The 15,057-nt window shown below is 39.0% G+C and overlaps 1 protein-coding gene across 1 annotated transcript; it reads left to right on the forward strand.

Annotated features, from left to right (window-relative positions):
• Positions 1–12,057: 12,057 nt before the first annotated feature.
• Positions 12,058–15,057, forward strand: tescb (tescalcin b). Its single transcript, XM_022194591.2, has 8 exons — positions 12,058–12,415; positions 13,039–13,108; positions 13,249–13,329; positions 13,448–13,587; positions 13,684–13,745; positions 14,098–14,205; positions 14,287–14,334; positions 14,480–15,057. The coding sequence occupies exons 1-8, from the start codon at positions 12,352–12,354 to the stop codon at positions 14,555–14,557; spliced, it is 651 nt and encodes a 216-aa protein (XP_022050283.1). The 5' UTR covers positions 12,058–12,351; the 3' UTR covers positions 14,558–15,057.

Consider the following 15,057-nt stretch of genomic DNA (forward strand, 5'->3'; position numbering starts at 1 on the left):
GAAACTCTCCTAGATCATCTCATCTGGAAAATGTGATTAACTACAAATCTGTTACTAAAGTGCTGTATCCACTGAAGCAGGACCTGGATTATTAGCTGATTAGTTCTTGTTATGCTGTGTCAAAAACTGGGTTTAGAACTTTATTATTTTTGTTTATTTCTGGCTCATGAGATTATTTGGAGACAGGCTTCTCTTTTAGCCTTAAGGAAGTTTGGGGATATTCGAGGAACCCTGGTTGCTCTGGGGGATTCCTGAAGAAACGTTTAAGAACTCAGTGCGGAACAGAGGTTGCTGGAAGAACCTCTAAACACTCACAAAGGGTTCTTGGAGGATTCCTTTGTCGAGTTAAGTGTAGCCCTGACTGACTCAAATTTCAAAACTTTGAAATGATGTGCATTGCAGTCGTTCAACATGTAGATACAGTTGTGTTCAGAAGTTTACATACTGTGGCAAAATTTGAGAAATACTATCTTTTTTTAGAAACTATGTTTGATCATGGAAAAATATTTCTTGTATTTAGGGTTAGTGGTCAGACAAAGTTATTTATTGTTACACAGCTGAATTTGCTCTGATCATTCATGTTTTCATTAAAGAATGTTTCATATTTTACTAATTCTGTGAGGGTATGTAAACTTATGAGCACATGTGCAATAGTGTATGAGGGCAAATAGACTTTCTACCAACAGATTTGTGTGCAAATGACTCACAGCACTACTGACAAACTTTCTGTTTCTCTGAATATGAGATAATCTCTATGTTTGTTTGGAATATCTACGATATTATTTAATATTTCCATTGTTTTGTGGTTGAAAAGAAAATTATAAGAACAAAGATATCAATATGGAAACCCAAACCTCACAAAACGGTTCTTTGAAGAACCTTTCAGGCATTTTCAACAATTTTGAATTCTTCTACACTGGTGATGGTCAGGATCTTCAAAAGGTTCCTTGAGGTTCTTCTTCTTCTTCTTACAGTGAAGCGTGGATAGGTTCTCGTGAAAGTTTGCACAGACCTTCATGGTCCCTGGTGGAGGAAACCTGCTGACTTTAGTGATGCCCTGACTCTTCCTGCAGCATCACCATGAGGTTTATATCTTATTGATTTTGAGGAATCTCTTGACAGGTAGTCGGATGATTCTCTAAAACATTCAAAAAGATATACGGACCATAAATCTTTTACATAAAATGACCGCAGCCAAACAATATCTGAGTGTTTACTGCAGCATTAGATAGAATGGTTGCATTGGAGTCGATGGAAGTTCCATTTTACAGGCACAACACATACAGTGGTATGTGTGAGGTCTATGGAGTGTGAATTATGAGACTGTTCTAACTCCATAGAGGTCAGTGTTTATTTATTTATTTGCTCCACGGCTATTTGTGCAAAACAGTCATGCAAGTTTTCTACGTTCTTTTTGAAAACTAGTTTGAAAAATTTCATTTTCAGAATTGACTTTAGTGTCAAAACAAACCAGAAGAAAACTAATTGGCTGAATTGGGCATCTTTTAAAAACAATCTTTGTCTCATTTAAATCAGTAATCAAATCAGGACACGAGGGGCAGAACCTCGTCCAGATGGGCTGACTGACTGTAATTCATAATCACAGGTTTATGTGCTCTGTACAATCATCACATATTCATCTGCAGCATACAGTCTACCACCTCTGTGACGGCCCACATCTACTCAGCATTCTCTCTCTTATGGTTCGAACAGCTGTCCTTGCATTTGGTATTAAAATATATGCCCGTCACGTTTTGTATATGTCGAGAAAGATATTGAAATCTAAGATGCCATTTTTTTTTCATCTGTACAATTAATCAGATGGATGCACGTTTGATTTTCTTGTAATTTAGTATGCATGATGTGCATTGCCGGGATCTTTAAAATCTTGACTTGTTTTGATTTTAAGTTCGATAGACTTGCATAAAATTTAGTTTGATTTTGTTTATAATGAGCCCTTGAAATCTTGGAGAGGTTAAACAGGTTAAAGCATGACTTGGTCCTGAAATAATGTGCAAGCAAACCAGTTATGTTGGCATTTAGAGCCTAGAGATCATAAATGTGGCTGCTTATAGGCCTGGATTACATGGAAGGTCAAAGCAATGGCCTTGACTTCTTGAAATCTGCAACTCCGAGGTTCTTAATGAAACAATATGGACACTATTATCCAACATATGACCTTTCCATAATGTTATTCCCTCCCTCTAGAAAATCTCCATATTTTGTGCCACTTAGTGAATAATTGAAGGCAGTAAATATTAATTTCCTGTGCCTGGTATTTAAATATTAACAAACAAGACATTACTGTACATAGGTTAAAGCCCTGAGCATAACTTTCACACTCTTGCTGTGGGATGTCTGCATCACAAGGCCAACACGTCCTTCCCTAAAAACATTTTAGAGCAGAGATAGCGGCCTAGGTGGTGATCTATCTTAAGGGCAGACTGTAAGCACAATGCCACAGGCGACCACAATACTTACTCTTTCTGAAGGGTTACCCACAAAAAATGAAGTGCAGGCTAACCGCACATTTTATACGGTTAGTATTGGAATAAGTCCAATTTTTCTTTCGCTTTAGTTAACTTCAGGTGAAACTTTTAAATATATAAATTGGAAAACTTTCCAAATAGTCTAGCGTTGCATTTCTCTACTTGTTGAAGGATGAGTCTGCACTAAAATAAACCAAAAAAAGAAGAAGCAACAATTAGATTAAACTGTGGGTTTTCTGCTAACATGATGTTAATGCACAGCCTACCCAGTTAAAAAGCTCCACTGGTAGCCAAGCATTACTTCCACACCAAGTCCTTAAAGAAAATTATCTTATTAAACTCATTGTATGAAAATATTAGCAATAAATACAGATAGGTGGACAATTAACAGAAAGACTTCAGTCTTTGACCCCTACATTTAGAGGAGTTAGTGGTTCTGTTATGCTGTAGAGGCATTTAAAAAAAAAATTGGCATGGTTTAGGTCCATTTGTCCCTTTAGAGGAAAGAGTCACTGCAAATCAATACAAAGTTGTTCTGAGTGATCACCTTTATGATGTGATGAAATATTTCTGTCCTGAAGGGAGTTCTAGGATGGCAGTGACCTCATCCACAGGCCACGAAGGGTCACTGAATTATATGATGAATATGAAAACCATTTGCAATGACCTTCACAGTCACCAGACCTCTGCTCAACAGTTAGACCACCGCTATTATAAGAAAAAATACCAAATGAGACGACATCTTTTGAAAACAGTTCCAAGAATCACTGAAGCTGTTTTGGCTGCAGATGTTCAACACCTCACTAAGACACTTTATGTTTGTTTTTCCTTTAATTTATCGCCCATCTACCGAGTCAGATTGTGTTTGTTCTGAAACTGTTCTGAGAAAATTCTAGTAATGTTTTCTTTTACTTCCCAGAATGTCCTTCTTAAAGGCAGAATACATTCCTCTAAAGACATTCCAAAAATGGTCTTAAATAATTTGCCGAATGTTGCATTGAGAACGTCCTTCCTTTGTTACCATGTAGAATTGTGGAAATGTTTAATAGAATTATGTTCCGTTATGTGTTTTCCTCCACAACATTGTCAAAACATCCTTCGATCACTTCAGGCAAAATGTTCCATCTTTGTTAATATGTCACATTACAGAAACTTTTATTCATTTTCTAAGGCCTCTGTTAACATCTAAATGTTAAAATGTTCTGTCTTAGTTACATTTTAACTGCATAGGAGCATTATTTAAAGTCATAGATGTGCTTAAAATCTTCTTTGAACATTAACATAATTTTGAACATAATTCCGCCGTGTTCTTTGGCAAAGTAATAACAAAATGAGTTTAACAAAAGTTTGACTAATTTCACAACTTTGACTGCAGAAAAAAAGAGCATTTCAATTTAAATCTGCACTTTAAAAGCATTCACGAACAATGCAAATGAAGTACAAATGTAGGACTCTTGACATTTGTTGACACTCAGTTGGCATTTCCACTTTTTGCGGATGATGTTCTTCCTGTGGCTTCATCTAATTGTGGCCTGAAGGGTTCGATGGAGAGGTGTGAAGCTGAATCTGATCCAGGAAACGTGGCTTTCTCATTCCAGATGAGGAAGGAGAAGCTGCCACAAGCGGATGAGTTCAGGTGAAGTATCACAGAGTGCGGAACAAAGAACTGTAAGATTGATGATCACTTTAGGCCATCGGCTGGCAGAGGCTTCTATGAGAATGAAGAGGTGAGGTGAAAGCTGAGCTATAAAGGAAAACTCTCAATTTATCAGTTTGTCTTCTTTCAAATGCTCACCTGCGGTCACCTGGCTTTGAATGGTGACAGAGATTACAGATACAAGGCAGCGTAATGAGTTTTTTCCACTGGGTGGCTGGTGTTCCTGGGTGTTAAACAGATCTCAATGATTCTGTAAAACCTCGACACTGGACCACTGATCCTTTGAATTGTGAGGAGCCTCCAAAAAGGTGCTTCAGGGAAATAATGAAAATGCCATGTTGTGTTTGGGGGTGTCCTCAGATATGGGCATGAATCATAGACCAGAATACACCAGACTGTATTGAACTATCAGAAAATCAGGCTGTGTGTTGTCATTTTTATTGTTTGCATCAGTTTTAAGTATTTCATTTACACATCTGGATGCAAACAGGAGCTCACTGCAATGCAAATTCGAAATTAATGCTTTGCTTCCTTAAATTAAATAGATGAGTGAGACAGACAGATCAGTGTTTTGCATTAAAAAAAAGTATCTTTCAATGTACCTTTTTTGTGATTTCCTGCCTTTTTGGAGCTAAAGCAACAACTCACAATTTAGATCTTTTTAATTTTAATTTTATTTTAGAGACAACAGAGAAATTTTACCATAAAAAACAAAACAGCAACACTTCGAATTCAAAATAGTCCAGCAAGAAAACAAGCATGCCGATCAATTTTCTAAAGAAACTTTAAGAAGCTAAATTAAATAACAATAGTGTAGAAAATTAGGAGGGTGAATGTAGCATAATAATAAACAACTATTTATTTATTGCATTAATTACTTTACATTCAGGGGCTGCACAGTGCTGTAGTGGTTAGCACTTCTGCCTTGCAGCAAGAAGATCCCCGGTTCAAATCCCGGGGTGGGCCTGGGATCTTTCTGCATGGAGTTTGCATGTTCTCCCTGTGCATGTGTGGGTTTTCTCCAGGTACTCCGGCTTCCTCCCACAGTCCAAAAACATGCTGAGGTTAATTGATCACTCTAAATTGCCCATAGATGTGAGTGTGAGTGTGATTGTCTGTCTGTATATGCAGCCCTGTGACAGACTGGTGACCTGTCCAGGGTGTCCCCTGCCTTTGCCCGAGTCAGCTGGGATAGGCTCCAGCACCCCCCGCGACCCTAGTGAGGATAAAGTGGTGCATAGAGAATGGATGGATGGACTTTACATTCAGTGTGTTTATTACCCCACAAAGAAATATGTTTTGGGGCAGAAATTTGAACTGGCACTAGTTAGCTATGAGCTAACCCCATTAAATCGTTCTCATGTCCATAACAAGTGGCATTCACAAAGGGGCTATCATTTTTGCTGACAAAACTTTTAACTGAACTCTGATACCAATTCATAATTCCCGACATATTCATAAACATGAAAATATATGATTACCATCGATAGAACAATGATATCCTAACAATTTTTGACTAAACTTTTACATTTTCCTAGCAGGTGCATTTTGCCGCTGTCTCCATTTTGTCTCAGCATGAAAACAAAGTTCCCCTCATCCCACCAAATCACTTGAGGTATCATTGGAAAGGCCAGGATGTCCTCTATTAAGCATGTCAGGATTTAGCAGGGTAGCTCAAATGAGTCAAAAGATATAGATCAAAAGCAAATGTTTAGTACAGAAGACATAAATGTATGGGGCGAATCTTAGGAGGATACAACACAAATACCCAAATTTGCTACTTTACAATGTTCTAGTAATAAATAAAAAGCCAGAAATACAGAGCTTTTGCTGAAAATTTCTCAACAAACAGCCTAATGTGAGTTAATCTCAGTCTGCTGTCAGCTCACACACTCAGATGATTCAGGCAACTAATGAAAATGCCAGATTGTGTTTGGAGGTGTCCTCAGAAGGAACCTCATTTGACCTGCTAGGCTTCATTCACATTAACCAGAGGACGCTGTTTGTTTTCACCTCAATGCTTTGATCTCCTTTTTAAAATTCTTAATTAAACTCTTTCCGATCATGACATAATGACTTTGAACTTCACTCAACTTTGATGCATTTCTACCCCCTTGCTATAAGACGCTATATAACTTAGCTTCATCTTTGCTGTCTCTGAGCTGCTTGTACTCTGAAATTGATTTCTTTCTGTCTGGAGATCAGAGCATGCCCTGTCCACGCCTCTGCAATCCCCGCTTCTTTTTGTATCGACAAACCAAGGGCAAAAAAGAAAACGGAATGAAAAAAAAAGAAAAGCAAAAAAAAAGGCACACCCCTCTGTTCTTTTATATGCTGTCAATTCAACAGCAAAATGAAAAACAGCTGTGAAATTGCTTCCCGGGTTTATTTGACTAGGAGTAATAAGACAACAATCCCAGCATTGTGTTTCCTCCTCACAGCTGGAATCGAGGATCATCAAAACAAAGATGATGATGACATATTTTATTCTTTTTAGCCACATAGACAGAAGGTATTTTCAGTTAGTATCTTTCTCAGGAGATGCAGTAATTAATCCTCACTCAATTCTCAGCACACCACGCAGCCTTTTTTCATGTTTTCATTTTAGGTCACCTCTAAAGTTCTGAAAGTAATTAACAGCACTCGGCAAACAAAATTAAAACTAAGCATTGTTTCACCTGCATTTATATTAATGTATAACATGAAGGATGGTCATTTATAAAGTCATAATGAACTCATTTGGATTGATTAACTGGAATTAATGAGAGTTTAGAGCTTCTTTAAAGCTTGAAGACAACATTGCAATGCAGATTAATTACAAAAGCAGCTTTTCTTTAGTGAGTTTTTATGTGATAGAGAAAGAAAATCATCAAACAATCTTGCTTTTTCATTGTAACAGATGATTACTCCGCAGAAATTGTCTTATTATAATCCTTACATGAGTGAAAATGATCAAAAGCTGTCGCACAAACTTTAACCAAATTAGAGAAGTGCAAATAAAAAATGTTTTCTTTTTATGCTCATGCAAAAAGCTTGTCAATTTGAATATCTGTTTTAAGGAGTTTGTGAAATACTTGAAGAAGAATATTTCAGTTCCATTAAGCAGCTGATAATTACTCCTCATGGACATCTCTCTGAGTGAGCAGAGCAAATAACAGATTCGAGCACAGATTCGGCTGTACCTGGTTTGTTTTGCAGGTTTTGTTTGAGCACAGGCAGCCTGCCAGTTTCTTGTGAAGCTCGCAGGAAAAGGCGTGCTGGTGAGGATGTGGCGGCGTGTTGCACATGTGTCTGGCGTACGTCTGTTTGGTGAGAGGAAGAGGCAGACAGGTGAAAAAGAGAGATGGAGGAAGAGCGAGACATGTCGCAGCACCCTCAGGACGTCTCCTCTTTCTGAGCAGCTGTTGTCTGAGAGCTGGAGGCAGCACTGCGGCGCCCTGTCAACTCCTTCTCCCACAGAAGCCCCCGTGCATGCAAAACAGGCTCCAGGCTGCCCTCTCTCCTTGGCCATGCTTTTTTCCGCCCCTTTTTGTCTCCCGTATATAACAAACACCTCCTTATTTTCTCCCCCCACCCTCTTTATTCAAATGGAGCCAGCAAACGGAGTGAGCTCAGTAACAGCCACAGCACACACAAACACGACACACGGCAACAGTTTTATGACAGAGAACACTTCAAGGACAGAGACTGATAAAGAAAAGAAAATGTTTTGTTTTGTTTTGTCCAGGCCAGATTGATTGTGCACTACGAGATGCATCAGTTCCTCTGCACAGGGGAAATAAATGAACGCTAACAACCTTTTTAACTCTGAGCTGTCAAATGCCGCTGATGTGTAGAGAATTAAATCATGTGTAACTTCTAAAAACTTTATCACGTTTCATTACAGACCACAAATGAATCTACAAATCCACGGCTACTGTAAACTATAAAACTCTCTCAATCCTGTAGTTATTTGTGGTCCAGACATTAATAACTACATCAATCTGTTTTTTTATTACACAAGGCAAAGCTGGAGCAGCAACTCAGCAAAGTGGGCAACTACCCAGAGGAATGACAGCTTCAAATGTGTGTAAAGTTGCACCACCTAAGTAGATTATTAAGTAATTTATCCCCTTAAGGAGCCACACAGTGTTGCAGGAGTGGGATGGTAGGGTTGTGGGTAGGTATAGTGTGAAAATGAGGAAGAAGGGTAGGAGCCAAACAACAAATTACCTCTTTTGGATACCTCAAGTTTGACATTTCATCACATTGACAGCATAAAGAAGACTCAGGAGTAGAAGGTTAGACTCTAGTAACAACTACTAAAAACCGAGCAGTAACCTGAAAACTAAAGCCAGTGTACCAAAAAAAGCTGCTGTTCCTTGACTGGACACTTGGGGCTGTCTTCAAAAGCAAGACAATTCCCATTGGAGCCCCAACTTTCCCCAACTATACAGCAGAAATAAACATGTTTACAGCCTGGTGGAGAAAACTGTTTTGGTCTCTGTGGCTAAAATTTCCATTCGTGACAACTGTACATGGGAAGAATTTTTATTGAACCCCACTGTATTAAGACTTAAAGTTATGTGTATTTAAGATGTGGCTGCTTTTTGCGACAGGTGGGTGCTGTTATGGAAATTCTGCGATGTCGAGAGAAGAATGAGGAGGCAGACTCAAAGACACTCTGGAGACTCAAGTGGTTTGTGTTGAGAGTAAGGTTTACTGATGTCAGGAGAAGTGACACAACACAGCAACACATTCATATGAGCAATGACAGCATCAATTCTGAGGATTCTCTTTGACTTTGGGTATATAAGGAGTTGGGAGGAAGGCTATATTTAAATTACGGCCCAATATGGAGACAGCTTGTTTGCTCGAGACCGTCAACTAGACGATATCTAATCATAACCAAGTGCAGCATCTGCCTTTCCCAGGGCCATGTTAAGTACAGGGAGAGCCTAAACATGCTTACAGCCTCAGTTTGGGAGAAGAAAAAAAAATAGGAACAAGGGTCAAAAGGGATAACCTGTAGAATAATTTGAGGTGACAACTTGATTTAAGGTGATTTAAGGTGACAGGTGCAACCTGCATGATATTCTGGAATGTCTTCAACTGACAGCTACAAGGACCTGCCTCAATGAGCTGAAAGAGAGTAATTTTCCTTCACAGGTGCAATCACAAGACAGTAAAAAGTTCAAAGATGTGTGTATGACTCCATCATGCTCTTAACTTTTTGCTCATTTCAGGATTTTCTACAAGTTAGACAGACACAGCCAAGATGGCGACAACCAGGAGTCCCCACACCAAACTTTAAAAACGCCTTTTGGTAACAGAAAGAGGATCAGTTCATCTTTGTACTCAGTGGGGAAAAAGCAACACATGTTTCTTAGTAAAGTGTTGGACCACGTCTTGTTGATAGAACAGCTTTAATGCATCTTGACATTGATTCTCCCAAAGCTTTACTGGAGGAAGGGAGCGACATTTTTGCACATTATTGCCTCATTTAGTATTTAGGTGATTGTTTGTGGAGAGTGCTGTTTTACTGGTTGGTGTTCAATCTCCCAGGTGTTCAATTGTGTCGAGGTCTTCTCGCTTAAGGAACCCAAACCATTCCAGCAAAATGCCCCCCACAGCATTACAGAGCCACCAGGTCTATTCACATTCATTTTTTTCTTTACTTTGTCACTTGTCTATGTATAAATACATATATAACAATATATCTACTCCCATTTCTATTTCCATTTTCTTCATTTACCAAATAATATTGAGTAGTGGGGCTTAAAAGCTTTAAAAAAAGACAATTTCCTGCTGTGGGAACACAGTAGGAATATTAAATCTAAGTTTGACAGAAATGCAGCTTTAGTGGATTTGTAGACTGACCTGGATAATCTAGAAGATGGAAAACAGAAAGAACCTATTTGCATCACTGTCAGAAAGAGCGGTGTCCAGAGGAGGCCAGCAGGACAAAATAACACAACATTTCTGTCGCCTGGTTCAATTGTGTTGCTATTGTCCTCTCCGTGTCTGTTGATTCACCATTATCAGTGACAGCTACTGCTCATGACGGGAGGAAGCAACAGTTTGGGAAAATGGGGCTTGACAGCTTTGGAAACAGATGCGAAACAGGACAAGCTGTCAACTTACTGACACGATACAGAAAATGAGAATCCTGTGATTAACAAGGCAGTCAACACAGTTGGTGCAGTGACAAGATATGGAGACAGAATGTTTCCCATTAAATGACTGAGAGCAAATACAGCATACGGTATTTTTTTACCCCTACATTGATGAAAATTAGACAAACTGACATGAGGAATAACTGATTTTTAATTACAGAATCCACAGTTCATTTCATTGTTGGTATAATGTGCCACCACGTGGTGAACAGTGATACTACATGCTTTTAATCAATCATGTATTTTGTATGTAACTTGTTTTTATTTCTTCATTTCTCTGTATTTCAGAAGTGGCAAACACAGTCATGTTGTAACACGAGCAAATTTCTGTTGAAGCTCAACCAACAGCGCTGAGCTGTGATAATTTGTGGAGATTTTAACACACTATAGAAAGTTTTGCACATATTTCTATCTGTATGAATGCATTTTAACATTACAAAACCAAACAATATTGCAAATAGAATACGTTTTAAATAGAATTGTATATTTTATAGATTTTACTGAACAAACTCTTTAAAATCACCTCACCTTTTAATATTTTTTAACAAACAGAATGTAAAAGATACTCAACTCATGTCAGTTCCTCATGAAGAATACACTAAATATAACACTCCCTACATGTTGTTTTTCAGTAACTTTTAAGCTTTGAATGACTCACAAAGGGAAGAAACCTTTTTGCTGACTGATCTGTGGTTTGCAGCATTTAAATCTGTTGAACTCGAGGCCGCAGTGACGTCACAGCAGGTGTTTTTCCAGAGAAGAACAGCCTGATCTAAACAAGCAGAGCAGCTTTTCCTGCCTCAGGCTTTTATCTCTAATAATTATGGCTATGTTTCTTTGTCTGTCAGGTGTTCTTTTTAAACACATATTTTCGTGTGTCAAAGTAATCTGGGCCAGTCAGGGCTTGAGAGTGTTTTGTGTCTGATAGTGGATGCAGATTATCAGAACCAGCTCAGGTAGTTTTGCTAAAACATTGTTTAAACATCGAACAAGAAGCACAAAACTTTTAATTTCCTCTTCAAGATGCAAGATGTCAATATGACAGATGCTACAATTAACACCACACTGTCTTCGACCTTCTGCTCTTGACATTGTAAGCATCAGTTGTCATAAGAAATCTCATGTCAAGAAAAATTTTGTCGTTCTTCTGGAGCTTTCAATCACACCAAGGTCAGGAATAGTTGCTCTGAGCCTCAACTTTTAAACCAGCTTGTTCAAGAAAGTCTTTCAAATCCCTCTAAGGTCATCAATTAAAACCCTGAAAATTCATATCTGTGTATCAAAGTTGCAAATTTAGAAATTTTTCCCTTGAAAATCATCCCTTCTTAAATCAAAAATGGCTTAGATGTGATTGTACATAATTTACACTGTCAGTTTTTACAGAACCCTGCTTTTAATAGTAATTTTTGTTTTTGGCTCCAAAAAGGCAACAGATTTTGTGATAATTAAACGTGTTTTGGAAAAACAGCACTCTCTTTGTAAAGTGATGCACAATCTATGGTCGGCTGCAACAGATGGCTTCATACAGGTGGATCTACCTGTGGAGCTATCCGGGTTATATTAATTAAAGCAGTGAACTGAGCAGATCATAATCCATTCTGAGGCAGCAATGTGTGAATATAGAAAATAATTCAAACACAAGAAACAAGAGCATCTCATGTTTCAGTCAGCTGAGCCTGTATTATGTAATCTGAGAATGCCTTTTTTTGGTCTTGTCTCTCCTGTAAGAGAGTAAACAGGCAGGTTACAGTCTCTGAATAAGCCTCTGGATAAATAAAAACAGTGAGAATGAATAATTGATGCGGCAGCCTGTTGTTCTTAAATGAGTGTCGTCATCAGGAGTGGAGTTGCGGAAGTGGCTGCTTTCAGAGGACCAGACCTGCTGCTGGAGGACCAGAGGTGTGAGCTCGGTCTGGATCTGTCCAGCGACCCTCCGATGGATGTGAATTATCAACCAACATGATCGTCTGAGCTCAATTTCGACCCCCTCAGTTCCGGTTTCGTTCGCCTTTAAACCTGGACCGGTCAGGGCGGAGCTGCATTTGGAGCTATGGGTGCGCTACAGTCCCTACCTGGTCAACCAGAATATATTGATCTGGCGGAAAAAACGGGCTGTGAGTAGTCATCGTTACTGTTTTAGGCTCCTCGGACATGTCAGGATGTCTGCAAACACGAGCTCACTGCGGCGGATGTGTCATTTTAATTCTTTCTAATTATAATTCCAGTCTTATCTCTGAGGGGAAATCCGAGCATATTAACGTGATATCTGACGCGTTCAGGGGAGAGATGAGCACTATTTGCTGTAGAATATAATTACACATGTCTGGCATCTCTGTGTATGAGGTAAAGTCTGTTTGGTGCAGCACATATGAATAATTTAAAGCGCAAGTTAATGGAAGTGTAACTTTACCCAGTTTTCAAAGGGAGGTTGCAGTAAATAATAGATAACACTGTATTGAAAGCTTGGACAAAAGCATGTAAGAGGAAAAAAGATTCACATGTTGTATATTTACTCATATATGAAGCAATATCTACACTGATTCACCTGTGCCCTCTTTTGTAAGTGGTTCAACTGACAAACCAAAGGGTTTTACATAAATCCTGAATATCCAAATGCTTCGAAAGCTTCCAGCAGTAAATAAAGATCTGCTTATGTTAGACTCCCAACAATCAGCTTAATGTCAGTTACTGTCAGTCTGCAAACAGGAAGTTAACATCGCAACCTTTCTGTTTTCAGTTTCACTCGAACAGATCGGAGTCCTGCACAAAAGATTCAAACAGCTAAGCCACAATGAGGAAACTCTCCGGTGAGTCCCAGTGGTGCATTCAGTGTCACCTTCAGGTTTTCTTGTATTCTCTTGACAGTTTGCCAACTTTCTTGAGAAAAGCAAACCTGCTCAACAGCCCTGCGGCATGTGACTGAGCTACTCTCCTCTCACACCCACAGAAGAGATCACTTCAATGAAATCCCAGATCTGGCCTGCAATCCAATCCGAGCACAGATAGTAGAGGCTTTCTTCGACAGGAGGTAGAGTGATGGCGCCTCAGTCTTAGTTGGAAGTTACTTGAAGCTCCTTTCATTTTTGGCATACAGCTATTTGGAAAAAAGTGGCACCTGAGGGTTTATAATTTGTGTTTTTCTGCAGAAACTTCCGTCAGAATGGCGAGGGGACGGTGCAGGAGATCGGTTTTGAGGAGTTCCTGGTGGTGATGTCTCATTTCAGACCTCCGTCGCTGCACATGACAGAAGAACAGCGCGAGAACGTCAGGAAAGAGAAACTGAGATGTGCGTCTACTCATAAAAATCACATGATCACATGCTTGGCATTATCTGCGGCTGACACACGACTGTTTTGAATGATCGCTGTGTTCTCCTCTGCAGTTTTATTCAACATGCACGACACTGACAACGACGGGACAATCACCCTCGAGGAGTACAGACATGTAAGCCTCTGCAGAATGAGCCCACTTGTGCAGATTTTAATCTTTTTAATGAGCTTCGGTCCAAACAATCTGTTGAAATCATCCCGCCGTTGCACGCATGAGGAGTTTATCCTGTTGTTTTCTGTGTTTATCAGCATTTTTTGATCAGTTTCAGACAAACGTTGAAGATTTAAGATGCAGATTCTTTATTGTTTAGAAGAAAATTGTATCTCTGCTCCACCGCTGCCTTCCTGCTAGACACTTAATTGGTGGTTAATGAAGGAAGGGTGGAGAATTTTCATTTCCTTCTGCTTTTAGAGATGACTGATTTACATCTTGTAACCATTGCAGTTGTTTTATTTCTTCTGTCTAGGTGGTGGAGGAGTTGTTGTCTCGCAGCGGAGCACTGGGGAAGGAAACAGCCAAAAGTATCGCAGATGCAGCCATGCTGGAGGTGGCTAGTATATCGATGGGCCACATGGTAAGTGAGCTAAAGATTCTCAAGATAGCACTCAGTTGGATGCATTGGACAAAGTCAGTAACTTCACTTTTTGACACTCAGGAACCTGATGAATTCTATGAAGGAATCACTTTTGAGCATTTCCTCAAGGTTGGTACACAGAAGACTCACTACAATACACTAATTTGTTCCCTAATCAACACAATTTTGCATTTAAATCTGCAATAATCCTTGTTGTGAATCATCTTGAATGAACTGACAGGAGTTTGAAATAATCTAAAACTGTATTTTGCAGTTGCTGAATGAATTTGAAATCGAATCAAGAATGAACATTCGCTTTTTGAACATGGACACGACAACCCTGTGTAAGTGAGGTTGGTACACTATAAGCTGAGACTGTGGGAAAAGTCAGACGATGCAAAATTCTGGTTTCACTGTAGCATTATTGTTTCTGTAGTTTGCCGCTTGCACTGAATATATGCCTTACTCATGTTTAACTATGCAAATCCAAAGACAATATGTATATTGTGGATGTATTAGAAGTAGCTTATTTGATTGTAAGCAATAATATTACATAATCAGATTTAAAGATAAACTATGAACAGTTCAATACAGCAATAATAACCAAATATCCATAACTGCATAACAGACAATATGACTCTATGCATGCAAATATGGATGCTTGAAGAATCTTCAATACTGTTATTGCCATAAATATGAACTCTCAGTGATCAGGGATATAAAGGTTTGTCTTTAAATGTGTCTCATGATAGTAAGACGATAATGAAATGCCTTTTACTCATGTCACAAATATGAGACTTGGTGCATGCTCCACACACTATATTTGCACAATAAAAGATCCCATGAAATGGA

This window comes from Acanthochromis polyacanthus, chromosome 18 (genome assembly GCF_021347895.1).
Source record: "Acanthochromis polyacanthus isolate Apoly-LR-REF ecotype Palm Island chromosome 18, KAUST_Apoly_ChrSc, whole genome shotgun sequence".
Lineage (NCBI taxonomy): Eukaryota > Metazoa > Chordata > Actinopteri > Pomacentridae > Acanthochromis > Acanthochromis polyacanthus.

Excerpts from the sequence above, each read along its gene's own strand:
- tescb (XM_022194591.2), top strand. The coding sequence starts at position 12,352 with ATGGGTGCGCTACAGTCCCTACCTGGTCAACCAGAATATATTGATCTG. Across the intron at positions 13,746-14,097 it reads CCCTCGAGGAGTACAGACAT|GTGGTGGAGGAGTTGTTGTC; the intron begins GTAAGCCTCTGC and ends TCTTCTGTCTAG. Across the intron at positions 14,206-14,286 it reads GTATATCGATGGGCCACATG|GAACCTGATGAATTCTATGA; the intron begins GTAAGTGAGCTA and ends TTTGACACTCAG.